Source organism: Sapajus apella, unplaced genomic scaffold (assembly GCF_009761245.1).
Source record: "Sapajus apella isolate SASKATOON/1434 unplaced genomic scaffold, GSC_monkey_1.0 scaffold1, whole genome shotgun sequence".
Taxonomy (NCBI): Eukaryota; Metazoa; Chordata; class Mammalia; order Primates; family Cebidae; genus Sapajus; species Sapajus apella.
Genome location: NW_022436941.1, coordinates 31,437,471 through 31,464,225, shown reverse-complemented (window position 1 = coordinate 31,464,225; position 26,755 = coordinate 31,437,471). Strand labels below are relative to the sequence as shown.

Below are 26,755 nucleotides of genomic sequence, written 5' to 3'. Positions count from 1 at the left end.
AGGAGGTAGCCTAGTCACAGTCTGCCAGCAGAGACATTCCTGGGCTGCCATGGGCTCTGCCAGCTGCTGTTTGAACTTCCTTGGAGTTTTGTTTATAGAGGTATAGTTAGAACTGCCTTGGTAATGGCGGTCTGCCTCAGTAATAGCGGACTGCCTCGGTAGTGGCAGACACCCTTCCCCCCCAAGTGCTGGACCATCCCAGGTCCAGCTATACTTGCTGTGAAACTCAGTCCAGAGCGTTTCAGATTGCTGATCTTTGTGGGGGTGGAACCCATTGAGCAAGATCACCTTGTTCCCTGTTTTAGGCCCCTCTTTTTCAGCTGAATGGGTGACTCTGTCTCCCAGGCATTCCAGGCACCAGTTGAAACAGCACCCAGATTTGTGTGAATTTTTGTGCCAAGACCCGCTGCACCAGCTCAAACAGCCTTGCTGGAGACTCATGGCACTTTTCTGCCTGGGAATCTCCTGGTCTGTGGGCAGTAAAAATTCCTTTGGAAATGCAGTGATCACTCATCCTCTGCGTTCTTGCTGGGAACTGCACTCCAGAGCTGTTCCTATTCAGCCATCTTGAATCTGACCATAACTACACTTCTTAAACCTTATGTCAGAATTCCAGAGGGCATTCTGTCTGGCAAAATTGGAGTTAACAATGAGTGCTACTATACTGCCTGATATAAAAATATCTTGCTAGTTCTGCTCCAGTGTAACCTTACCCTATCTATCTGAATGGGAGTGGTCTGAGGGGGAGATACTTGCTAGACTAGGATTGTTGCCTATAGTCCAGGGAAGCAGGGTAGCCAAACCTGATGTCCCTTCCAAAGGTGGAAAAGTTTCAGTATGAATGAACAGAAAGAAAAATACTAGCTGAGGGTAAAGAAATGAACAAAGGGGTTATATGAGAGAAATCCAATATTATATTACCTTAAAAGAGGCTCAGAGTAAGGGATGACATTATCTCTTAGCTTAATTATACCAAATGCCTGAAAGAGTGAACCTGTATGTTTGCTGAGATCACTCCTGCTTTAGAAGCCTGCAAACCTGAGTGACCTCACTCTGGGAGACATATTCATACAATATGATGGACTGGACACATTATAGCATTAATGACTAAATGAGTTCTAGTAATGCCCCAGTATCTTTTAGGTTATATATCCTTTGGATATAACAGACTTCTTTAGAAGACTGGGAGTGGACTCTGATATTGTGAAATACATATTTGGTCTTTGTCCTTTCTTCCTGGCAGAAATGATGTCTTTTTACATGCTAATGAGTTGGCTGACAGCTGGCAACCCCTAAGTAGCTTCAGAATGGGGGGCTGGTCACCAGAAAGACCAAGACATGAGTGGAGGGTTGGACTTTTGTCTCCATCCCCCAATTTCTGGGGAGGAGAGGAGGGCTGAAGATAAATTGGTCACCAGTGGTTTAATCCATTATGCCTGTGTGTTGAAGCCTCCATGAAAAAAAACAAAAAGGCAGAGTTTCCAGAGCTTCCTGATGGCTAACGATGAGGGAGGTTCTGGAGGACGGCATATCCAGAGAGGGCATGGAGGCCCCTTCCCCATACCTGTTTATTTGTATTCTTCAAGATATTATTTATCATAAACTGGCATGTATAAAAAATATTTTGAATAATCTAGAAGGCCTACTACCTAATAACACTAAAGTGACCATTTGATATTTCATAGAATTTTAAAATCCTGTTTCCTAGTTCTTACACAGGTAATTCTTTCACACTGAATTTCACCAAGATACTGGAATACCCACTTGCCTCTACTGCTGTACACTGTTGCTCAATGCTATTAAGCAGCTGTCACATTTTTCTTCTTGTGATTTGGAAATTGCTATAAATTTGACAAAATTCTTCTAAACCCTTCAGGCATGATAAGTTTTACATTTATATAAATTATTTTCTCTACCTGGAGTCTTTCAGACACTTTTATGTAACTGTGGTCTGCAAGTTAGTAAAAGCAAATTTCATTAAGAGACCAAAAGGATACATGTATATGCAAAGTTAATATTTGCTCAGACAAGAAATCCTTCATGAGCTCACAATGCAGATTTTTTGTGGATTACATCAATGAATCACAAAATGAGTAACAACTAATCATAAAAGGACATTTGGTGACTATTTTAGGTAAATATTTTTAAAAACCTTTATCTTGTAGAGCTACAAGAAAAGTAGCTATGCATATGAAATCAACTCTTAATACCATAAAAATAAAGTCTTATCAAACATAATGCAGATTAAAATTGAACAAAGATAAAGAAACCTTTCCTAACTATGGAAAGAATATATAGAGAGACAGAAAAGAAATTGAATTTGAGATCTTTGTTTCAAGATAAAAATGAATTATTGTAAAATAGACCTGTATTCATAACTTCAGCTCTCCTATTTCAGTTTTGTACACTGCAAGCAATCATAAGACTGAAGAGAAATGTATTATAAAGTCACCTGGGATATTACTTCATAAACATAGAAAGCAACATTAGAAATTGAAATGAGAATAATGAAAATTTCATTTTAAAAGAATGTAAATGGGAAGCAAGGAAAGAACTGTTGAGATACATAAAAGAAAGTCATTGCTTCTTTTGAATTTCTATAAATACTGAAAACTGTTTTCCATTAACAGAATACTGGTGCTACAATAAATACATTTCCCCTTTGTATACAGGGACCAAAACTGTTCTAAAAATGCTTTTTGTGATGATTTGCCAGATGAGGAATTTGCCATCTGCCACCCAGGAGTGTGGTCTAGGAGTCAGTTAGACATCCCCAAACCAGAGGTAAATGTGCAAGCTGACCATGTAGCTCTGTCTGGTTGGGAGAATTTCGGGGACATAGCCCATTATTGAAGAAAATCCTACAAAGAGTTAATCACTGCAGATCATTCAGTATCTAAATCTAGGTGCATTCTACTGTAATTGAGTGTATTTGTTCATTAGTAGCTGAACATTTTGCAGACTATAAAAATTTAAATGATCCTGAGGCTCATTATAGCACCTTGTGCATCACAGATTACTCTCTACCTTTATGTGCCTTTTATATCTTAATTTAGGTCTTAGTGTGACTATATCACTTCATGAAATTATAAACCATAACAAATTATGGAGGAATTGTTATATGCCCTTATAGAAAATAGAGTAGAAAAAATAATGCCTATTTTAGTCCGTCCAATATATTCCATAGCCTAAGCACCAAGTCAAGGGCTTTATTTCATTAAACTTAAATGGAAAAGAAAACAGTTCTCAGGAACAAAATGGCAGAAACCTACTCAGGGATTAAAGAGTATAACTTTTATCAAGATAAAATGAATACTATTTCAAAGAAACCAAAAGAACACTCAACACTGTGGAAAACAAAGAACGAGGGCTTTGGAGCAAGACAGATTCCATACTCAGCCACTTACCAGCTACGTGATCTTGGGCAAGCTATTTAATTTTTGAGCCTGTTTCTGTATCCATATATAAAGACATCTGTGCCTCTGAGCATGATTGTTAGGATTAGGGATAATAGGTTAAGTTCCTAGCATTGTGCCTGATACATAACAGGTATCTATCAATGATTACCAATATTTTTACAGGGTGGGAAGTATGATTTTTTGGTTGTAACCCACAGTTATTTAGCAAAGGCAAGCCAGAGAATACCTGCATTGTGATAGTTGAGCTCCTGGGTAACGAAACTCTTCTAACTTAACCTTTTGAGTGTGACTTGCATTCGTTAGCTGACACCCACTGTTGTACTGGCAACATGGAAAGCCCTTTGCCAGGACCATCCACCACCATTGTGAGGCTAGATTCATCTGGCTAGTTTCAGGAAGACAATACCTTTAACCTGGAGTATGCAGAATGTTAGAGTTGAAAGGGTCATATACTGGCCACCAGCTGCTGCACCATGGACCCCTGCTTCCTCCAAATTATTGCAAGTGTTCCAAGTGTGCATCAAGCATCATCTGATGCAGAAAAACATCTTGCATATGTCTATCTATATGCAATATTCTTTTACTGTTGTGATTAGTATAAATTCACTTTGAAACATTGTCATTCTTAGTAGCTTTTTTCATCATGTTGTATTTTTGCTGTCAGCCATTATAAAACATGACATCAGGGTTGGTGTGCAGTGCATAGGAATCATAAAATTGTTTGACATTATTCAGTAGCCCTCATGCTCAAGAAATCAAGAACTGGTGCTCTTATTTCCAAGGTCCAGGAAAAAGTGTAATATATAAGCTTATACAGCTTATTAAAGAAAACACCAGGTGAGGACTCTTATAATCCCTAGTTCAGAACTTCGAACAATGCAAATGTTTGCATCATTGCTTATGGAAAAAAATCTGTGGAAGTATTTAGTATACAGCTTAGTATGCATGAAGTTTAGTATTGAAAGAGCATAGGTTATATGAAAGACATTTAAAATAGTATCTGGTACATATAAAGCACTCAATAAATGATAACTATTCTCATGATGGCTATTCAGTAAGGAGTGGTTTTGTCACTTTTTTCTGTCTGTTGCTCAGAGTAACTTATTGCATCCAAGTATAACATTTTAAGTTATATTATTTGTCATTCAGGCAAGTAGCTTCTGTTTGTACTTCATAGTCTCAGAATGGGAGTGGGTGGATATTTCAGAAGGCTTTTAGGAGTAGAGGCTCTCACCATCAATACTGAGGCTAACTTCTGAGCCAGGTCCCTGCAGTGCATTTTATTGTAGCCTTGGACAGCTAATTGCCTTTAATTTGTTTGCTTAAGACAAAGCTCAATTTTGTTATTAAATTAACCAGTGATATTTGATGTTTCTGTGAACTGAAAAGATTAAAGCATTTACTTAAATGTTTTTAATCTGCACCCCCACCAAGTTGCTCTAGTCCACAATCTTTATTAAGAGGTTTCACAATAGATCATTACTGATTTAAAATTTGTGCCCAGAGGTAGTCTCTGGAGATTTGGTATCTCATTTCACAATGTGGTCCACAGGTGATAGGGAGCGGAAAACATTGACTGAGAGAGATTTATATCTGATTATTCAAATTTAACAGCCATTTCATAAACTATAAACCATCCAGATTAATCACAGTAATTAAATGCAAAGAAAGGTCCCCTTGGGTTTTGGGGGGTAAATTTAAGACAAGCTTTCTCACTATGTATTTGGTTCCAGGTTATCTTCAACATTCATATTTAGTATGAGTTCCCTTTCTTTAACTATCTAGGAATATAATTTCTAAGCTTAAAGAAAAGAATATGTGGAATTCGCACTGGTACATGTCCAGCCAGAATTCTCTGATAGGGAAGTCACCCAAGGAAATGAGACAAAAAGCAAGTATTTCTCTGTGCTGAGCATGGCCATTATAAGGAAAGCCAGATGACTTACAGTATTTTCCATAAGTGGTTCCCATGCAGTCAGCTTGTCAGGCAACAACCATCAGGCAGCAACCTCATTGGAAGGAATCACCGCAGGCCTCTTACTCTGTAAGAGAGAGGAACCTTACTCCAGTATAGTAAATGGACTCAGTGATTGAGGCATCCAAGCCTCCAGTGGGATCTCCCTCTGCTATTGAGAAGAAATAACCAGATATAGAATAAATACATTAGGACTTAGCAAAATATAAATTTTCTGTAAGTTATATCTGCATTGTTGCTCCCACCCAGTCCATACACTTCAAAATTCACCCAGTGCCCAAATGGACTTTCCTTCAAAGCCTACTTCATGCCTTACCCAAGCCTGCTCTGCTCAACCAGTTTGCTGTACTGTTCAATTTTCCCTTATTTTTTCCCACTGCCAGAATATATCAGCCCTGTCCTCCTAATCCCTTAAGACTTTGAAGTCTATTCAATTATCTGTTCAAATAATTTATGCTAAATTATGAGTAAGTGATATAATAATATGTACCTCACTCCCCACAAGTAACGTATTTGCATTTTAACAGAGGCTTTAAGTAAAAGAGAAAACTCAAATACCAGATATTCTGCATGAACTGACAGGTAGCAGGAAAGATCCTTCGAGAATAATCAGTCATTTGCTATCACCGTAAATATCTGTAGGACATTGAACCAACGCTGAACAAAAAAGCACAAATTATGCTGTCACTCTACATCAGTTGATAACTGCATTCAAAGAAGCAGGACTTTTGTTTTCACCTCCCAGAAGTCTGTGGCACTGGAACAATTTTTCAAAGAAAGAGAACAGACACACTTTAATAGTGGGACTAATTTTCACAGTTTAGCAGCTGCAGGCTTTCTTTGGAGACTCTTTTAGAAATAAGCGCCCCATTAATAATGGGCACAGAACTTGCCAAAGACAGGTAAGCAGTATAGCAAAGGAGGTTGCAAAGGGAAGAGAAGAGATGAGGAACAATATAATGAATGGAAAACTGAGAGTGAAGTCAGCAGTGCCACTGAAAATGAGGAATGTAGAGAGATTTCATATTTATGTATTTTGTCCAAAGGAAATATAAGGTAGATTCTGAAATGGGAATAAGCAACATCTGACTCACAGAAGAAGCTGGCTAGCCATTTATTTTTTGGTCAATCTCTGATCCCATCATTTTCAGCTAAATAGCGGCTATGGTATTGCCTTTTTTTTTTTAAAGGGCTCAACATAGCACCTTTGTTGCCAAAGACACCCCACCTTATCCAACCTGTTTCCTGGTATGTTCTAAGAGACAGTTTATGGTTCCACCTCTGTTACTGTGTGCAAAATTCTGCAAGAAATAGGCAATCTTACTCTCCTTCCATCAGGACAGTCATATATTATTTCAAAGCAGTTTGGTGACATTTGGCTTTTCATTAGAAAACAAGATGTTTATATGAGTATTACATAGGCCATTTGTTGTTGTTTTTTTTTAAGGGGGCGGGGGGGAGTTTGAAGTGTCACTTCCTTTCCTAAAGGTCACCAATTTTGGCTCTTATTTAAAATTCAGAAGTTATGGCCATTGGTCATGGATTAAGTTTTTTGTTGTTTGATTACATCGTGAAAGAGAATTATATGCTATATTGAAAAGTATTATAGTAGATTGCTAAATTTACAGATTCTGGAGCTGCGGTGTTGGGATTCAATTTCTACTTTCCTTTACTTACTGGCTTTGTGACCTTGGGCACGTTGATTAACTTCCTGGGCTTCAGTTTTATCATCTGTAGGAATGGAGATCATAAGTACAGTAATTTCTGAGTGACCTAACATATGAAAAGTGCTTCTGGTAGTACCTGGCATATAGTAAATACTATTTAAGTTGGTTTTAGAAGAACTAAACTGAGTGGCTTTTATATTCATATGAAGAGAAAGTTGTCAAATAGTTTAATTAAAAAGGGTAAAGAAGCACAGATTTCCTAATGCATTGTTTCTGAGGCTAAATTCAAGTCTTCCTATGATAAACGAACAGTTTTATATGTGTGTGTGACTAACATTTATTGAACACTAACTAAATGGTTTATATATTTCATTCACCTCATGTAGCAGGTACAAATTATTAACTCCATTTCACAAATGAGAAAACCAAAGCTAAGAGTAAGTAAATTTCTGGCTGTGCGCAGTGGCTCATGCCTGTAATCCCAGCACTTTGGGAGGCGAGGTGGGTGGGTCACCTGAGGTCAGGAGTTTGAGACCAGCTTGACTAATATATTGAAACCCTGTCTCTACTAAAAATACAAAAAATTAGCCAGGGGCGGTGGCAGGCGCCTGTAATCCCAGCTACTCGGGAGGCTGAGGCAGAAGAATCTCTTGAACCTGGGAGGCAGAAGTTGCAGTGAGCTGAGATTGTGCCATTGCACTCCAGCCTGGGCAACAAGAGCAAAACTCCACCTCAAAGACAAAAAAAATAAAAAATAAGTAAATTTCCAAACCTCCAAGAGCTAATAAGTGATATAATATTTAAAAGTTGGTGCATTTACCATATATGAAAATGGATTAAAGACTTAAAATAAAACCTGCAACTATAAAACTACTTGAGAAAACATAAGAGAAATGCTTCAGGACATCAGTCTAAGCAAAGGCTTTATGGCTAAGACTTCAAAAGCATAGGCAACTAAGGCAAAAATAGACAAATGGGACTATTAAATTTAAAAGTTTCTGCACAGCAAAGGAAACAATCAGTATACTGAAGAGACAACCTATAGAATGGGAGAAAATATTTGCAAACTATTCATCTGACAAGGGACTAAAATCCAGAATACTCAAGGAACTCAAACAGCTCAACACTAATCATAAGGAAATGCAAGTCAAAACCACAATGAGACATCATCTCACCCCCATTAGAATGGCTGTCATCAAAAGACAAATAATGCCAGGTACAGTGGCTCACACCTGTAGTTACAGCACGTCGGGAGGCCAAGGTGGGAGAATCACATGAACCTGGGAATTGGAGGTTGCAGTGAGCCAAGATCATGCCACTGCACTCCAGCCTAGGTGACAGAGTGAGATTCCATCTCAAAAAGAAAAAAAACAAATGTTGTCAAGGAAAGAAACTCAGTATATCAAAGGGATACCTATGTTTATTAAAGCACTGTTCACAATAGCTAAGATAAGGAATCAACCTAAATGTCCATTAACAGACAAAGAAAATGTTTATATATACACAATAGAATACTGTTTATCTGCTTAAAAAAAAAAAAGAATGAAGTCCTGTCATTTGCAGCAACATGGATGAGCCTGGAGTACATTATGTTAAGCAAAATAAGTCAGGCACAGAAAGATAAATACTGCATGTTCTCACTCGTGTGGGAGCTAAAAAAAAAAAAAAAATTGAGCCTCTGGAGTTAGAGAGTAGAATTGTAAGATACAAGAGACTGGGAAGGGTAGAGAGGTGGGGAGGATGGAAAGAGATTTGGTTAGTAGATACCAAAATTAAAGCTAGATGGAAAGAGTTCTGATGTTCTGCAGCAGTGTAGAATGAATATGGTTAATTTATTCTAGAAGCTAGAAGGGAAGATTTCAGTGTTCATGACACAAACAGTAAATGTTTGAGATGATGGATATGCTAATTACCCTGATTTGATTGTTACATATTGTATATACATATCAAAATATCACTGTCCCATAAATATGTTCAATTATTATATGTCAACTAAGAATAGGAGAAAGAAGCAATGGAAACATATACTCAACAATTGTCAACAATAAAAAGGTAAATAAATCTACCAAGCAATACACTTGGTCTGTATGGAGGAAATTAACATTTTCTGAAGGATATAAAATAGAATAAATGTCAGAACAAGCAATGTACAATTAAAGTCAGGTTAATGAATAAATATATACATGTGGTACAAGTGGATATAATAAGACTATCTCAATTTATAACAATGAATCAAATGAAATTGGCAAGGTCTGATGATGGGAAACGTTTGGTCACATTATTTTGTGTTTAAATTTTTAAAGAACATATATCTGTGTATAAATGATATAACAATTATTAGAAAATTATGTGAGTCATATATTTTTAAAAGTTGGTGCTTTTAACTACTGTAATGTCCCCCAAATACACTTGCAGCTAACGATCTAAATATATTTTGTATAAGATAATTCTCCTCTTTTTATCAGAATATAGTAGAGCAAATGAAATATGCTTCATATATTCCCCACTCCCTGGGTTGTTGGTTTTATGCCATGTTTCAACCAGAATGAGGAAACTCCAGGGCCTTAAAGAGGTTTTCTTCTCATAAGTGCTAGTAGTTATTTGTGGCTCAATATTATCCACACCCACTGGGAATAGTTTTCATATAAAAAGAAAAAACAAATATTTTTCTAACTCATTTTTTACATGAGGAATAAATCCTGACTTTGTAGAACCATAACAGCAAGTAGTAAACAATGTTTGGGGCAAAACAGCATTGCAAAGGAGAACTCTGGCTCAGCCTCATGATTTTTCCTGGCTTACTGTAGGATTCGCTGTAAGAGTGAGCATTGCCACAGAACAAGACATGCACCATTGTACTTTCTAGACAGTGAAGAAAATTTACTCATCTCTATTGTCCACTGGCATTGGAGTTCCTTAACTGCTCTGTTCTTATTTGATCCTTAATTAGCCTGTCTCATGTTATGTATGACTTGTAGGACACCTCTGGTACACACTCAGAAGTTTGAATCTTCAAATAAGATTTTTTGGCAGACATAAGTGGAACATTTTCATCTCTTTTTGGCAGTGAGCAGCATTTGCTGTTATATCCCTCTGCCTGTGGGAGATATAGCTATCTCTGATACCTCGAGTGAATGACAACGCCAGCCTATTATGAGATTTCTCACCTCTGAATTCCTATAGGATTTGCAGTCTGTAACACAGAGGCTCATGCTGATTATTCTCTAGCAGTTTCATCTGTGAAGAGGCCAGGATCACAAGTGTCTCCCCCAAAGTGTGACTCAGGACTGGGCAATAGTAGGCTTAATAAAGAAGAGAATAGAGAGAAAAGGAGGAAGAAAGGTGTATGATTGCCTTCTCTTCCAAATTAGATTGTCAGTTTCTTAGACACCATATCCTTACTTCTATCTCCTTTAATACTTATTAAAATATTTGGCAAACTGAGTACGCAGTGCATGCTTATGGCCTAAAGGCCTAAGGTTTTATTTAATTCATAGGGTATCTCTAAAAGATCCCATTTCCACTCACTTGAACTCAGTGCAGCCTGAAGGAAGTAGCATTTCTGTAAACGTTATTGAAATTTTATTTACACTGAATTGAGATATCTCTAAATTAGTTTTAGATGGGCCTCTCATAGAACTACAGAGGACAAATCTCTTAACTGGTGGTGCAATGAAGATAGTTATGACAACAGAAGTGTACGTAGCTATAAAACATAGATATTACTCTGAAAAAAGTACCAGCAATGAAATCCTATACAGGACTAAAATGTTGCGGTGACTAAAAATTCATTGTGACCAAGGGTGATGGCGTTTGGTACACTGACTAGAGTTAGGAGATGTGTGCCATTATACCTCTACCAAAAAAATTAGTTGACTATACATATGTGGGTCTATTTCTAGATCCTCTCTCTGTTCTGTTCAATTGCGCTATAAACATTTTTACCAATACTAAACCATATTGAGAACTGTAGCTTTCTATTAGGATTTGAAATCAGGTTAGGTAAGTCCTACAACTTTGTACGCCTTTCTTAAAATTACGTTGATTATTGTCGAATGCTTCATTTCCATATACATTTTAGAATCCATTCATCTAGTTCTACGATACATCTGTCAGAATTTTTGGTTGTGAGTGCGTGAAATCTATACATTGATTTGGGAAGAATTGGGATATTAATGATACAGAGTTTTCCACTTCATGAATGTGAAATACCTCTCCACTTATCCACATATTTCTGATTTTTTTCCAGTCAAGTTTAAGTGTAAGTGACTTATCTTTTGTTAGACTTATTTTTAGGTATTTGCTTTATGGTACTACTGTAAATGGAATTTATTTTCCAATTTTTTGCTGCTTACAAGAATACTTTTTTGTGTATTTTTGCAGCCATGTAGAATTCATTAATTCTAGTTCTTGTTATAAACCTTCCCAAAGATTTTCTATGTAAAAAAACATCAGATTTTCAAATTGAAAAAGACATAAAACAAAAAATTGAGAGGCAGATATCAGAAAAGAAGTAAAACTATTTCTAAGAGATCCCTCTGACAAGAAGAGGTGAAAACAGGTATCCTTGCTTTGACCTCAATAGAAAACAATTTAGCCTTTCACCATTAAGTGTGTGATGTTAGGGATTTAATTTTTTGTATAAGCCCTTTGTCAGGTTAAATAAATGCCATAATATTTGTAGGTTGTTGAATTTTATCATGAATGGGTTTGAATTTTTGTCCGATGCTTTTTCTGTATCAATTTGAATGATCAGATTTCTTCTTCCTATATTCTGTTACTCTAGTGAATAACATCAATTACTTTTAAAGTGTTAAATCAACTTTGTGCTGCTCGAACAAGCTCTGCTTGGTTATATGTTACTATTTTTATATATGACTCTCTGTATCTATAAGTTCCTCATCTGTGGATTCAACCATCCAGAGATAGAAAGCTTTTTTCTTAATGGATAGTTGTGTCTGTACTGAACATATACAGACTTCCTTGTGATTATTCCCTAAATATAACAACTAACTATTACATAGCATTTACAATGTATTATGCATTATAAGTAATCTAGAAATGATTTAAAGTATACAGGAACATGTGCATATGCAAATCTACACCGTTTTATATCAGGGATTTGAGCATCCTTGGATTTTGGTATCTGAGGGGGGTCCTGGAATCAGTCATGGATCCCAAGGGATGGCTGTCTATGAATTTGGTTGTTGAATGTCCTCCCCACCAGAATTAGACTTTGGCAGATAAGAGTGGTCAGGAAAGAACTCTCTGAAGAGAGTGTTTGGGCTATGAATGAATGAAGAGAAGCCAGCTATGCAAAACTGGAAGAACACTGGAGGCAAAGGGGAACAGCTAAGTGCAAAGGGTATACAGTGCAAATAAGCTTGCCTCATTTAGGGAACTCACTCATACTGCATTTGAGGACAAAAAGAAGCCCACTATGGCTGGGATATAGTAAATGGCAGGAAGACTGGAAAGATGAGGTGGTAGAGAGAGAGACAGGGCCAGGTGCAGCAGAAAGAGAGTTGCCAACCTCTCTGGTACCTCAGCCACTTTCCAACCTTTGGGAAGCCCTGACAATAGTCTGTCAGAGTCTACTCAGTATCTGCTAGGCACATACAGCTATTTAAATGTAATTAACTAAAAGTATATAAAATGAAAATATCAGTTTCTTGGTCACACTAGCCACGTTGCAGGTGTCCAGCAGCACATGTGGCAGATGGCTACTTTATTGGACAGCACAGATAAGAACATTCCATCATCATAGAAAGTTCTGTTGAAAGTGCTGTTCTACCAGGAGGCGGAGGTTGCGGTGAGCCGAGATCGCGCCATTGCACTCCAGCCTGGGTAACATGAGTGAAACTCCGTCTCAAAAAAAAGAAAAAAGAAAGTGCTATTCTAGGAAAGCCAAAGGAGAAATAATGCCAAGTTTGTTTAGCCTCTCCTCTGTGACCTCTTTTAAAGCTATAATCGGTGTTTTTCTATTTAAATGAAAATATATGTGATACCTAGAAAACTAGCATGTGGCCTATTCCATATGCATGTGTTCTCATGGGTGTTTTTTACCTAGGACAGAAAAGATGAGGAGGACTGGTAAATCACAAGCATTCTTAACCTTATTATAAATACATTGCAAATGTAAAAATGCAAAGTGTGGAAATCATAAATGTGAAAGTGGCTTTCGATTTAATAGTCATTTTCTATGTCTTACTGTAACCTAGGGACCTTGCTGCAAGAAACTGCCTGGTGGGTGAAAATAATGTTCTAAAAATCAGTGACTTTGGAATGTCTCGTCAAGAGGATGGTGGAGTGTATTCATCTTCTGGCTTAAAGCAGATTCCCATTAAATGGACAGCACCAGAAGCTCTTAATTATGGTAAGAACAGATGACATTTTTTCTTGGTGGTGAAAAAGAACTGCCTCAGCACAAAACATTCACACGCAATATTTACAAGGGGTAGCACAGAACGCAAGTTAGAATGATTTGAGGATCAACACAAATGAGTAAATTTCATACCTTTTAATTTGTTGAAATTATGGATCAGATTTCCATATGTTTAATATTGCTATATTAAAAAGGTAGATATAAGTACTTTTAAATATGACTATCCTTCTGAGAAAGAGTTTTTATACCAAAAAATGACTTTTTAATAGATTATACACAGAGTAAGTGTTGCTGTGGCTCTGGACCATTTGTTTTGACTGTCTTGTAATTGGTCCAATAACCTCATCGAATGCTAGGTTTCTAAAATATTAAGTCAATCACTTCTTTACTTTTTCACTCCGAAATTGACATGGTTTCTTAGCATCTCAGTCTCTGGAACTGATACAAATCTTGGGCAAAAAGGAGATGGGAATTACATATTAAAACAGTAGGGATTTTTTTCACTTGAATTTTTATGTGTCATTGTAATTGGAAATAAATATAACTTGTACTATCTGTGGTTGGGATGAAATGGGCCATAAGAACATGGCTGACAACTCAAGAATTTAAGACAAAAAAGAGTGTGCTTTAAGTGAAATTAGAAATTGTATTTTCATTAAGGGAAGCAGCATATGAGCCATGGATTGGTGAATGGGGTATGGTATGTTTTGAATCAAAATATAAAATGATTCTCTGTTGATTTAAAATGAAAAATTACCTCATTATGGAAACTAATTTGTAAAGCATTTATAAATGCCTTACTTCCTAAATTGGAGAAAGCTTTTTTAAAAAATTGAGGTGAAATTCACATACCATAAAATTAATTTTAAAGTGAATAATCATTGGCATTCGGTACAGTTGACAATGTTGTATAACCAGTACCTCTGTCTAATTTCAAAACATTTTCCTCATTCCAAAATAAAACCCTGTCTCCAATAAGCATTTTCCCCCCATTCTTCCATCCTCTCACCCCCAAGTAGCCACCAATCTGCCTTTTATTTCTATGGATTTACTTTATATGGGTATTTCATACAAATGGAATTATACAGTATGTAATATCTTATGTCTGGCTTCTTTCACTTAGCGTAAGATTTTTGAGGTTCATCTATGTTGTATCATGTATCAGTACTTCATTCCTTTTTAGGACTGAATAATATTCCATTGTATGGATATACAACTATTTATCCATTTTTGTGTGTTTGGGCAGTTTTCAATTATTCTGGGTATATACTAGAAGTCATATGGTAAGTTTACGTTTAACTTTTTGAGGAACCACTAATGTCATTGGTTTAGAAGCTGGTTGGGGCTGACACAGCTACCATAGTTACTAACCCTCACCCTTTGTTTGTTTTCCAGTGTGTCAGCATCTAAGGTTCTGATGAGTTTTTAGTGATTGTAAGTCAGTTCCACTATGCCTTAGAATCTAGAGAAAATAGCAGACCTGCTATTTTCCATAGTGATTCCTCTCTGGAGTGACTGTTATTAACTCTAGGGTTAGATTATATTACTAAGGGGAATGATCACAGGATAAAAGATAGATTATAATACTGATATTATTTACACAAAGGTTTTTGTTAGATGACAAAACATTTTCAAGCGCTAAGGGAGCTGAAACTCGGCCTGGGAGTCCTTAAAGTCTTACCAGTAAAATCCAGTTCTCTAGATTTTGCTCTTAACTGTTTGCCAGATTCTCTATGTTACATAGCCTTTAAAAGTCCTCTTGCTGTTAAACACTTTTGCCAAGTTAAATTCTGCCTCTTGATGACATTGTATTTTTTTAATTTCAAACTGACTGACTAAAGTGCTGTATTTACAAATTAAAGTTCCAACTCTGGATACATCTAACAGCCAAACCTAAAGCATTTTAAGTAATAAGAACAAGTCTAAGGTATTTTTTAATTGAAACAGGATCTTTCTTACTTTGTCACCCAAGCTGGAGTGCAGTGGCATGATCATGGCTCACTGCAGCCTCAACCTCCATGGCTCAAACAGTCCTCCCACATCAGCTTCTGGAGTAGCTGGGACTGCAGGCATGAGCCACTGCGAGCAGGCTCTGAAGATCTTTGATCAACAATGAGGGATTTTTTTAGCAGCCTTTAGTAAATTTTGTAAAGCGTAGAGCAACTTAATATGACAAGGACAGAGAAATTTTGATATAGGACAGGTTTAAAAAAGCTAGGTTATAAGCTTTCACTTCTGGAGTGTGATCCTGGTTTATATGTAATATGCTTCTATTGATCTCTGCCCAGATATTATCCTACAAAATAAGCTATTTGACTCTCTATAACTTATTTTCTTAAAGAATTAGTCTTAACATATAGCCATAGAATGACTTTCATGAAAAGTATTAAATTATGGAATGCCAAGCATGAAACGAGTTGATGTGCAGACAAGCAAATTAATCCTCCTGCCAAACAACACAGTGAATGTCCATAATTACTATCTACTAAGAAGGAAGCTAATTCACACAGCTAGAGCTGATAGTTAGTACAACCCCACACTGATGTCAGAGCAGCTATCATAGCAGGCATACTCGTTTTCATTAAGTGTTTTTTTTTTTTTTTTAAGAAAGTCCATCCTATTTTAAAGTAACATGACAGTTTTGGAGGAGTTGCATTTATAAATCCTGCAGTGGCAGAGTTTGAGTGATAGAAAATGAAATAATTTAAGAATCTTTAATACCACTGTAAATGGAGTTTAGTTATGGTAGTATATGTAGAAATAAGTAAAAAATACAAATATGTTGGGAACATCTTGGAAACTCTTAGCTTCTTAGAGAGGCTAGAGATTGGAAAAGACTGTTCTGCTTCCCCTCCTTGATTCCACGACATCTCAAGATACCCTGTGTTGGTTTGTATCTCCGTGCTTCTCTAAGAGACTACCAGAAAATTCTAAAAGCTTAGTTCATGTAACTCAGTAAAACAGGTGCACCCAGATATTTTGACAAAACAAAGCACCCTGTAATTTAAAGGCGTTCTTATTAGCCAGCTATGTTAATTTCCACTGTTTAAAACACACAAAAATATTTTTCATATATGAAACTCAGTGGAGACAATGAGACCTTTAAGCATGTAGGAACATCTGTAAACAGCGATGAGTGAAAAACTGAAGTTAAGAAACTTTCCTAATTGCTTTAAGTTTGTTTGTAATTTTAGTGGAAAGAAAATGATACAGGCATAAGACAAAATTGCAGTAATCCAACTTGGTTAATCTCCTAAAATTGATATGTACAAACATATATCTTTTTTATATAAGCCATCCATCTCATTCAGATACCACAGGGAAAGTAAGCTTGCACGCTGGCTGCATATTGAGTGATTTGGAAACTGGTTTGATTAAACCAGAAGCCTGAAGAATACTTATTTAATTGATGATAATATTACTAGACCTGGAATATAAAACCAGTCAGGAGAATAGGAAGACTGCGTATCGAACTCCTTTGGCAAGTTTAAATTTAGTCATGTATCACTTAATGACAGGGATCTACTCTGAGAAATGCATCATTAGGCAATTTCATCATTGTATGATCATAGGATGTACTTACAGAAACTTAGATGGTATAGCCTACTACACATCTAGGCTACAAACCTATATAGCATGTTACTGTATTGAATACTGCAGGTCATTGTAACACAATAGTAAGTTTTTTTGTATCTACACATAGAAAAGTGAATATGCTACACTCTGATGTTACCATGGCTACCACATCACTAGGCAATAGGAATTTTTCAGCTCCATTATAGTGGGACTACTGTAATATATGTGCTTCATCACTGACCAGATATCACTCTGTAGTGCATGACTGCTGGTAATATGTGACTGACATGGACATACATAACCAGAAAGGGTCACCTGCTTGTCTACTGGGTCTCACCTGGTTATGGTTGTTGTTCCCCTTCCAGGGAGATACAGTTCGGAGAGTGACGTGTGGAGCTTTGGCATCCTTCTCTGGGAGACCTTCAGCTTAGGGGTTTGTCCGTACCCTGGAATGACAAATCAGCAAGCAAGAGAGCAAGTAGAAAGAGGTGAGCCGAATACATGCATTGTTAGTGTTCATGTCCAGCCCTAGGGTAGGCAGTGCTGACAGTGTGTCTGATTGGGGATGGGGGTGTTAAGGTCTCCTAACAACACAGCCAAACACTCTAAAGGATTCCGCTATGAGAGAGAGGTATACAGGCTTTTCTTCTACCCTTTCCCTGCCTGGTCTGCAGGATTGTGTTATTCACTGTCATTAAGAGAAATCATTAGGGTGGCATTTCTCAAACTCTTGTATTCTATGCCAGATAAACCTCCTTTTAAATAATATTCCAAATTGAAACGTAGTTAGCCTTCAGTAAGTTTTCGAGAATGTGACAACATCATAGCACTTCTGAAGAAACCCTTTGGGGTTATGGGAATAATTAAGTAATGGTGAAATGCTTACATGCGCTTGTGTAGTGTACAGTCTCGACAAAAACAATGCTCTTGATAAAATGCAATGTCCTAATGTCAGGCCCCCAGTGAGTGGCAGCTTGTAGAATTGGCTGTAGGAAGATGCCTTTCTAACTTCCCTCCTACCTCTCACACACAGGCCCACACACTACCAAATTCACTGCTGAAACACTGCCAACCAACAGACTATAAAAGAATATGACTCTCGTTCATTTTTATTTCCCTATTGAATTCACATTTTAAAATCCTCATCTTCTCTTCATCTTGAAAAACATAGGTTGTAGAGATGATTTTTTTAAACTGCCGACAGCATCTAATTCTGAAAGTGAATTAGATGGACATACATAACACATATAACTAAAATATGCACTTATATGTGATGTATCTGTCTTACACGAGACTTTCTGAGAAATGAAAAAATTTAAAAATATGTTCTTTGAACTAGAAGTCTGACTCTGTAATATTGAATTCTGCATAATCTGTAGAAAATAAAAAATCAGCATGCCCTGAAATGGATGTTTTTGTTTCTGTATACCTACAACATAAGGTGCTTAACGTTCATAACTGCCATAATGCCCTGTGTGAACACTGGTATCCTACCTCCATTCTAAATTCTGTTCTCCTTCTCTTGGGTCTTCAGGATACCGGATGTCAGCTCCCCAGCACTGTCCAGAGGATATTTCTAAAATCATGATGAAGTGTTGGGATTATAAACCTGAAAACCGCCCTAAGTTCAGTGAACTTCAGAAAGAGCTTGCTATCATCAAGAGAAAAATCACATAGTGACAGGATGGCGCCAAACTCAGCCTTCAGAACTCTGTCCTCCGGCAGAGTAACATTATTGTTCTCATTAACAATGAATTTACCTTCAGCGGTCTTCACCATTTTTTTTTTTTTTTTATTAACTGGGTTTTTAAAAAGTATGTTCCACTTGTAAAAAGTCAAAGGCAAATTTATTAAAGAAATAGGCAGTCCTACACAAAGGGCTTTCTTAGCTAACCATAGCAGTCCTACCATTTCAGGCCATTGCAAATAGAAAAGCACAGGCTTCTAAGTGTGTGAAGGATAAAAGATCTTTTTCACACCTTGTTTCTACTTCAGGCACAGTTTGTGGGCTGCCACCCTATGCCACAGACCCTACTCAGTTGGTGCTATAAACAGCATTGGTAATGCCATGTTTGCAGGACATGTTCCAACCACAGTTGGCTTTCTCCTCTGCTAAGGCAAGATTATATTTGTAAGCAGAATTTTATATTGGCAATTATTTGGACCTCCTGGGGGTTTTCTTTTCTTTCTTGCTAGGTATAAGCCCAATGTAAGAAACATCATTTATCTACATTTTTCGTACGGTTATCATTTTCCTCCTCTTTTGTCTGGGTATCAGAAAACAATACACGTAGGCCGGGCATGGAGGCTCAGTGCCTGTAATCCCAGCACTTTGGGAGGCAGAGGTGGGTTGAGACCAGCCTGGCAACATGGTGAAACCCCATGTCTACTAAAAAAACAAAACAAAAAAAAAACCGCCATGCATGAAACGTCAAAGAGCACCTTGTTATACTTGAGGCAGTTACTTTTCAAGAACGTTATAGAGAGCTATGAAGTAAGAAACAAGTTTATGCAGGAGGGTGGGCTGGAGAAAAGAGTGGCTAGAATGATTAAAGTAAAGAAGAAAGGGAAAATATAAACCTTATCAGAGTTATGCTTTTAAAAACACATTCTATTTAATGGTCTAAATTTACCAAAAAGCTCCTAAGAAGTGTTTTAGGAATTCATAGACTCCTCTTAATTGTAACAAAAATTTTTAGAGAAGCTGCAAAGCACAGATCCACAGAAATAACAGCATACTTTTGGTTAAACATCCTCACCTTAGAGGGGCCATTCCAAAATGTAATTTCCTTCATTTATACCAGTTTTTAGAGCTGTCAGAATTTCATGATTCTAGTTCACCAACACATTCATGTGTGTACATGCACACACACTACCAGGGCACAAGACATGTGAATGAAGTAGACAGTCTAGAAGTCAGGTGAATATTAATGAAGAAGATGATGACATAGGGTCAGCCCTCCCATTTCTACTTCCCTTCTACTGCCGCCTGGACATTCGTCTTAGCTGACAAGTATGCAAGCATAGTGCTGAAGATGTCTCATGTGGATAAAATGTAGCTCAGTTAAAAGTAGGATTCTGTATCTTAAGTGTTATCTAGGGAACTTACCCCACGATCTGTATATAGTTGCCTCTCAGGATAAATATGTATATAGAAGATGGTCACGCTCAGGGCTAAATATGTTCTGGAAGCCTTTTATAAGTTCTCAGGCCTGTGTCCAGATAAACATCACCTTAGTGATTATTTGGTCTGCATTCATTGGAAGAGCTTAGGGGTGGAAAATTCCTCCTGCCCTTTCTTAGCTGCTGCCTGTACCACTGCACAGAACTCACACCAGTACTTTAAAGAGTACGAAAGATAATACTAAAGAGAAAAGTGACCTGTATCTATCAATCATTTCAATCTCCTTGCAGATTTCATACATATTTAATGATTAGTACACTCAGACTAAAGGGAACTTTCTTTTGATGGTGCATACTGTGGTAAATCAAAGCACAAACTTACATATTAACTGCTATGGTATATTCCGGCACTTGCCAGCCTTCAAAAGTAAGAATAAAATGGGATATTCCTACTGTTTTTTCAGTATTTCTAAGTGAATCTCTGTTTATAATATTCTTTGTCTGTTTAAAGAAAACAGCCTTCCATCACATAGTGGCTTCATGCTAAGCTCTCAGCAAGGAGAGAGAATGATGGTTTTGGCTTTAGTTTTACGAACAAGACCTAAAGCTTAATCCTTGCATTCTGGCGTAAAGAATGAACACAGCATTGATATTTCACTCATCCAGTCTGTTAGAATTTGCAATTCACATCATTACCCTGTGCGTAAATTTAAAAAGCTTTTCAAAACGTCATGACATATAGCATTTAAATTCCATTTTATTCTTTGTCCAAAAGCAGGCAGTGGCATAGTTCAAGATTAGTAACTCATTAGGAGTCTCTCGGGATCTTCTCAGTCATATAGAATATTAAATTTAATATAGGCACATACCTTAAGAAAAACTTACAGTTTTTCACTGTTAATTTTGTTGTGCTTGAAGCATAATTTATTCATCCCTTCTGTCACTGATCATTATTGGAATTATGTACTGTAGGAGGCTAATCCATGCCCAAGAAACACACATACACTGTTCTGAATGTACAAGTTGATGTAGGGAAAGGAAGCTTCAGAAATGTACACAAGCCTATGATTTGTTTAATAAGAAAAGAGTTGTAACCAAGATTTCTTTGAGTCTGGATATAATTAGTCCAATCACAAATCTTTGTGTTGTTAATGGATTATACAAGATCTGTATATATATATATATATATATCCTGTATAAATAGATTATACATGATATATATGTATATATATTATAAAAGATATATATCTTGTATAATCTATTAACAAACACACACACATATATATATAACTACTGCATAGTTCCTCTCATAAGTCCTTCAATTTATTAAAATGGGAAGTAAACACAGTAGTCTGTCTCTCACTGGTGTCTTTCTACCTTGAAGCACTAAGGCCTTTATGCGAAAATTTAGGTTGTCCATTATTTTACAAAGGAAAAAATTTTTCAACGTTAAATTAACATTTATTACCAACATGTGAAACCTAAATGAATTTTGTATTCCATGTAATCTAAGGTTACTTCCCAAAGCCAACATACTCTTTCTCTTCCAGACAAATGATAATAAAATTGACAGGTTTTGTTTAACTTTCAGAAACTGAAGCTTTATTTCAGCCCATCCTGCCACGAGGTCTCCAGTGAAAGGTCTCCTATAATTGTTTCTATTTTATCTCCCAAATTTAATGTAGGCAATAAAATTCTCCTTCCATAATTCACTATTTTATTACACATACAATATTACTGAAACATCTTATTAGCAGATAAGTATAGACCAGGAGGCTAATTGTGTTGGGTATTTTTAGTGCACATTTCACAGTTGTTTTTCATTTTAAGATCATTTTGAAAAGAAAACAAAATGCTTTGTCATTGAAATCGTTTTAATTTCCTTTAATCCATAATTTGGCTTTTCTATCTATACTACATTCAGTTCAGTTTTCCCATATAATTTTTATGAAGTTTGGTTACTACCACAAAATAACTAGGGCCTCACAATGCTAGTGTTAGATTATGTCAAGAAGACAGTGTTTTAGTTTCAACATACGCCACCCACTGAGGACCTTGTAATGGGATAAACAAAAATTAAAATGCAACAATCCAAATAAATTATAATGTAACAATACAGATATCTGAATCATAAGTCACTGTTGTTCAGTCATACCACTTTATAATTAATTCTTGTGAGTCATCAGATGTTGTAAGAGTGTACCTGAAAACCTTACTTAGTATACTTACGGCCATGTATCTTTTGAAGATTGATATTTTCTGAAAAAGGGTTGTTTGCCTCAGCCCTCTTCTTTTTACATATACTCCCTTTATTATCATTTTAGCTGTTTCTTACCAACAAGATTGGCTGTCCATAGTTAGTGCTATGAGTCATGGAAACACTTGCTTTTGCATTTAGGAGGTCAGAGCCTCCCACAAAACAGAGAATGGTGCAAAATAAGAGCAGCAGAGACAAACAATTGGAAAAGACATGTTTTCTTTAGGTATTCATATCTTAACTAAATGGGATCAGATTATATATGAAAATGAGTTTATATTACATTTCCATTATACTATTAAGTTAGTTGTGAAAGTTTACCATCAAAATAAAGTGTTACTTCTTTTATGACTAACTCTGATTTGCTTATACATATCAGAATGTTCATTAAACATTTTAATTTCATTTATTTTTGTATGTTTTGATTAGTTTCATAGCAAGTCTGAATACTATATATTTTGGAAGAATCCAAAACCACATATTTATTTCTGTGAAAGAAAATACTCTGATTTTAAAAGTCAGGATTTCATGTACCAAGAATGACCTACCTGAAGGAGATTTTGCTACACTCCTAGAGTCCCAAAAATTCTCCTTTAAAAAAATAATGCTGTCCTACAGAAGGTTTATAAACTATATGCCTTAGCCATAATTCAATTTAAGGAAATATTTAGTACCCCATTAAAAACCATCCTCTGCCTCATACTGATTCAGAGATTAAATTTCAAACTATTTAGTGTAGGCATTAGGAATCACTTAGCCACCTAATAAGGACTGACATTCTTGGGTGACATAAAAATCCTGGTGTGCTAGATTCTTAATCACTTTAAACTACATAGAAGTAATGAGCATAGACTTCAGTATATTTGTTAATAAGGTGCTGAGGCAAGCAAATTCAAATGCAAAAGAGGGAGGAACCAGTTATTCCAAGGCAGGGTGATGCACCCCACACAGAGTGTGAATTAAAGTGAAACAAAAACTTGGCCAATATCTTAGGAAGCCTGAGGAGAACACACCACAAGGCCTGATCCTGTCCTATGGAAAATAAAAAAGATCAGCAGAACTAAAGCAAAAGTAGTCATCCAGTGTATGGGCCTTAGCAAGAAGGAGCAAACCAAATACCTCTCCTTGTGTTAGGAGCAGTGTTATATTCCCAGCTCAGAGATGATTGTGTGCTGGGCAGTGCTTATATTTATTATTTTCCCAACTAATGGATTTGGTCATATGTATTCCAGTTTTTCAAAGAGACTACCCAAAGCCTCTTTACATTTGCATTGGTTATATTTAATATTTCTTAAACCAAGATCACTGATTATTTACACATTATTAGAAATCTTTGGTTACAGTGAGGCTTAACCTGGGCTAAAGTCTCCTAAATGAGAGAACACTTAGATCAGCCCTGTTTCACCTTTGGACTAACATTAACTAAATGGCTCCTAGAGTTACCCACAGAGGAAGCTTATTGTGATGAGCGCCACTGTGGGGAAACAGTATTCAGCAGAGAAATGGAAGAATACAAGTAGCAGTGTTCCTTGTCTTTAATAACATTTGAGGGAAAGGAATTGAAGCCCTGAAGCTAGTCAGGGTGCAGCTAAGGTAAGACACAAAAATGCAGAGAAAGGGACATCCAGAAAGGAAGGTTGAAAGGAAATGAAGGGCAGTAACAAAGCACCCATGTAAAATGACTCAAAGCCAACAATAAATGCAATGTCAGTAAGGGAAACTAACCCTCACAAAGGGTTTGAGGAGCTTCCTGCTGTGTATTATTAAATAGTGCATGCCTCTCAAGTCTCTACAACACTTTTTTAAAGGGCATTGAATTGGACATTGGTTTAATTTTCCCTTTGCTCCCTATAACCTTCAGAGGTAACTACCATTATTGAATGAGAATTACTGTTGCTCTGTTTTTCTGTGAGGTGTCTCACACAATGGTGGTTCAGCCCCCTCCCTAAGCAGTGGCAAGCTGAGTAATGGCACACATGTGTCTAGGATAGCCAGCATTCAGGAAAATTGCTGTGAACACTTTTTTATTTTGGTAAAGAAAAAAATGTTTTGCAAGTTTGTGAAACAAAGACAGATTTAGCTTCCCTCCTGTCAGCAAATTTGTAAGAATCTCAAAACAAATGAATATTTGGGATTCACTCTAAGGGATTCAAATCCTGAATTTCTAAACTATCTTCTCAAATATTATAATTGAGGCCAGCAATATGCAAGTTTTCTACAAAGTAATAAACTGTTCTACATGATAGTGTTGATGCTGGAAGTGGAATGTTATGTTTTCCCTTAGCTGTATTCATTCAGGAAGTTTTTCTTGAACGTTTACTACATGAGGTGTGTGTGTGTTGGTGGGGGGGATAGTACCAGGTGCTAGTTTTTCCAGTGTTTGTTTTTGACTTCTGATTAGTATTTCCTTTTCTCATCTTTAGTTTCTCAAGATTCTGCTTTACCAAAATAGTAAAGCCTTTATTATCAGCTTACATTGAATAATGTAATTGGCCTCAACCAAAAAGTTTCTCCTCAGGTGCTTGGGAGGGATGGGGGTGCTGCCTTCTAAGGAACTCCCAGGGACCTACTTAGCAAGGCCAGCTACACACGCAGTATGCAAGAAGCTCCATGATGGATGCAGGTTAGAATACAGAGACCTGGTTGGAATCCTAGATGTGGAGACAGGATGATCAGGTGGCACTTGTTAGATGAGTAACACTACCAGTAGAAGCTCCTGGGAGATTTTCTCAATGCAGCAAGATTTCTGTGAGTAGAAGTATCCTGGGAGGCAGCCTATTGACTTGACCAAGTAAGCTGATCAGGTGCCCTCCTCTACCCGCTAAAGAAATGTGAAACGCTAGCAATAATTGCTTTATCTTAAATTCCTGGACATACTCAATTCTTCCCTTCCACTGTTCTATTCCCAATACCTTTTGTTGTTTTCTTCGCACTCTTCTTGTTAGCAAATGTCTCAAAGTATTTCAACTGTGTAATGTTAAAGGGCTCTTTACATAGCTTCAGAAAAGAGGGCAGCAAATATGAAGACTTAAATTCAAAACAAGCCATTCTTCCTAGATATACAGACCCCAGAGCACCACTGCATGAAGATATCATCTCTACTCTGCAGTTCCCCAAAGCAGTATTCTTCCTGAAAAGCCAAACATCACACCTATTTTCCTATTTGCTAAGAATCAGAATAAGCATTTTCTAAATGCTATCCAAAGCAGGTTCTAAAATGACACAGTAAGAAGCCAGATTCAAACTGTAACCAACGTAGACAATAGAAATACCGCTTTGCCCCTTTGTCATCAGTTAGAATACACTTGCAAAAGCTGTAACCACTTAAGCAGTTCATCTGATCCCAGAAGATCATACCTTCTTTGGAAAGCACAGGACTGATATCAGTGGGAAACCAGTGTTCTGAGCAACACACGATAAATTTAAGAGGCCATAAAAAATAAATCTCAATTCATACACTGGAGCAGCAAAAACCTGAGCAGGAACAAAAAATGTGAGAGTCCAAACTCCTTTTTCATATAGCTCTTGTCAAATGGTATAACCTTGGGGGCTTCTTTGAGTTGCCTGGACAACATTTATGAAACTAAAAACTAAATTCCCCCCCCAGTGGGGGAGGGGGGTCAGATCTCTAATCTGGATTCAAAGCCTTAGAGGCCGAGAGGGAATCTGGAATCTGGTATTACTGAGATCCTAGGTAAAAACCAACCGGGCAATGTTTTGTAGTTCACTGGTTCATGCTTTTATTTTTAAGCCCAAAAGAAAAAAGAAACACACCCTCTTATGTAAGAATTTCCCTTTTACAAATAATTTGACTTGGTAGAAATAAACTTGCCTGCCTGCTCTTAAATGCCAGACTGTTGCAAGCAAATGCAGAGGGAAAGGTGCCCAGAGCCATGCTTGAAAGGACTTTGAATATTTTCTCTTTACCTAAAGGATGTTGCTTGTATTTAGACTGTAAGATGCTGTGGAGCCCTATCCCATGCCGTGCCAGTTTGAATTGCTTTCCTTCAACAACAATCAGAAGACCAGTCCAACAGAAGTGAACTTGTCGTAATTCCACCTTAGATTCTAGACCTCTCATACCTGCAGTGTACAGAATATGTACATGTTCCAATGGAATTCACTATTTTTGGCTTTAGTGTCAAAGAGATTGATTCTACAAGGTTCATCTAATTTTATAATCCTATGATTCTAAATTCAGTCCCCAATATAGATTCTAAGCATCACCTCAAATCAAAATCAAAGGGAAAGGGAAACTGGTCGAGAGAGGTCTCGGTTATTTCAAACCATGACTGAAGTGGCCAGAGACGTGAAACTCTAACACCAGCTGAGCATTTCACTGTACAAAATGTC

The 26,755-nt window shown here is 36.9% G+C and overlaps 1 protein-coding gene and 1 long non-coding RNA gene across 6 annotated transcripts in view; one reads left to right on the top strand and one right to left on the bottom strand.

The window, feature by feature from the left end:
• FER (FER tyrosine kinase) overlaps positions 1–19,157 on the top strand; it is a 484,379-nt gene extending 465,222 nt beyond the window's left edge. For all 5 annotated transcript variants that reach the window (XM_032274891.1, XM_032274885.1, XM_032274906.1 and 2 more), the window contains 3 exons: positions 13,283–13,437; positions 17,388–17,510; positions 18,557–19,157. In XM_032274891.1, the coding sequence (XP_032130782.1) occupies positions 13,283–13,437; positions 17,388–17,510; positions 18,557–18,699 (421 nt within the window). In that variant the 3' untranslated portion in view covers positions 18,700–19,157. The remainder of the gene's footprint in view (positions 1–13,282; positions 13,438–17,387; positions 17,511–18,556) is intronic.
• Positions 5,595–12,142, bottom strand: LOC116549395. Its single transcript, XR_004267845.1, has 3 exons — positions 12,069–12,142; positions 8,565–8,575; positions 5,595–5,608 (listed from the first exon to the last, which is right to left on the bottom strand). It is a non-coding gene; the product is annotated as an uncharacterized LOC116549395 (long non-coding RNA).
• Positions 19,158–26,755: the final 7,598 nt, after the last annotated feature.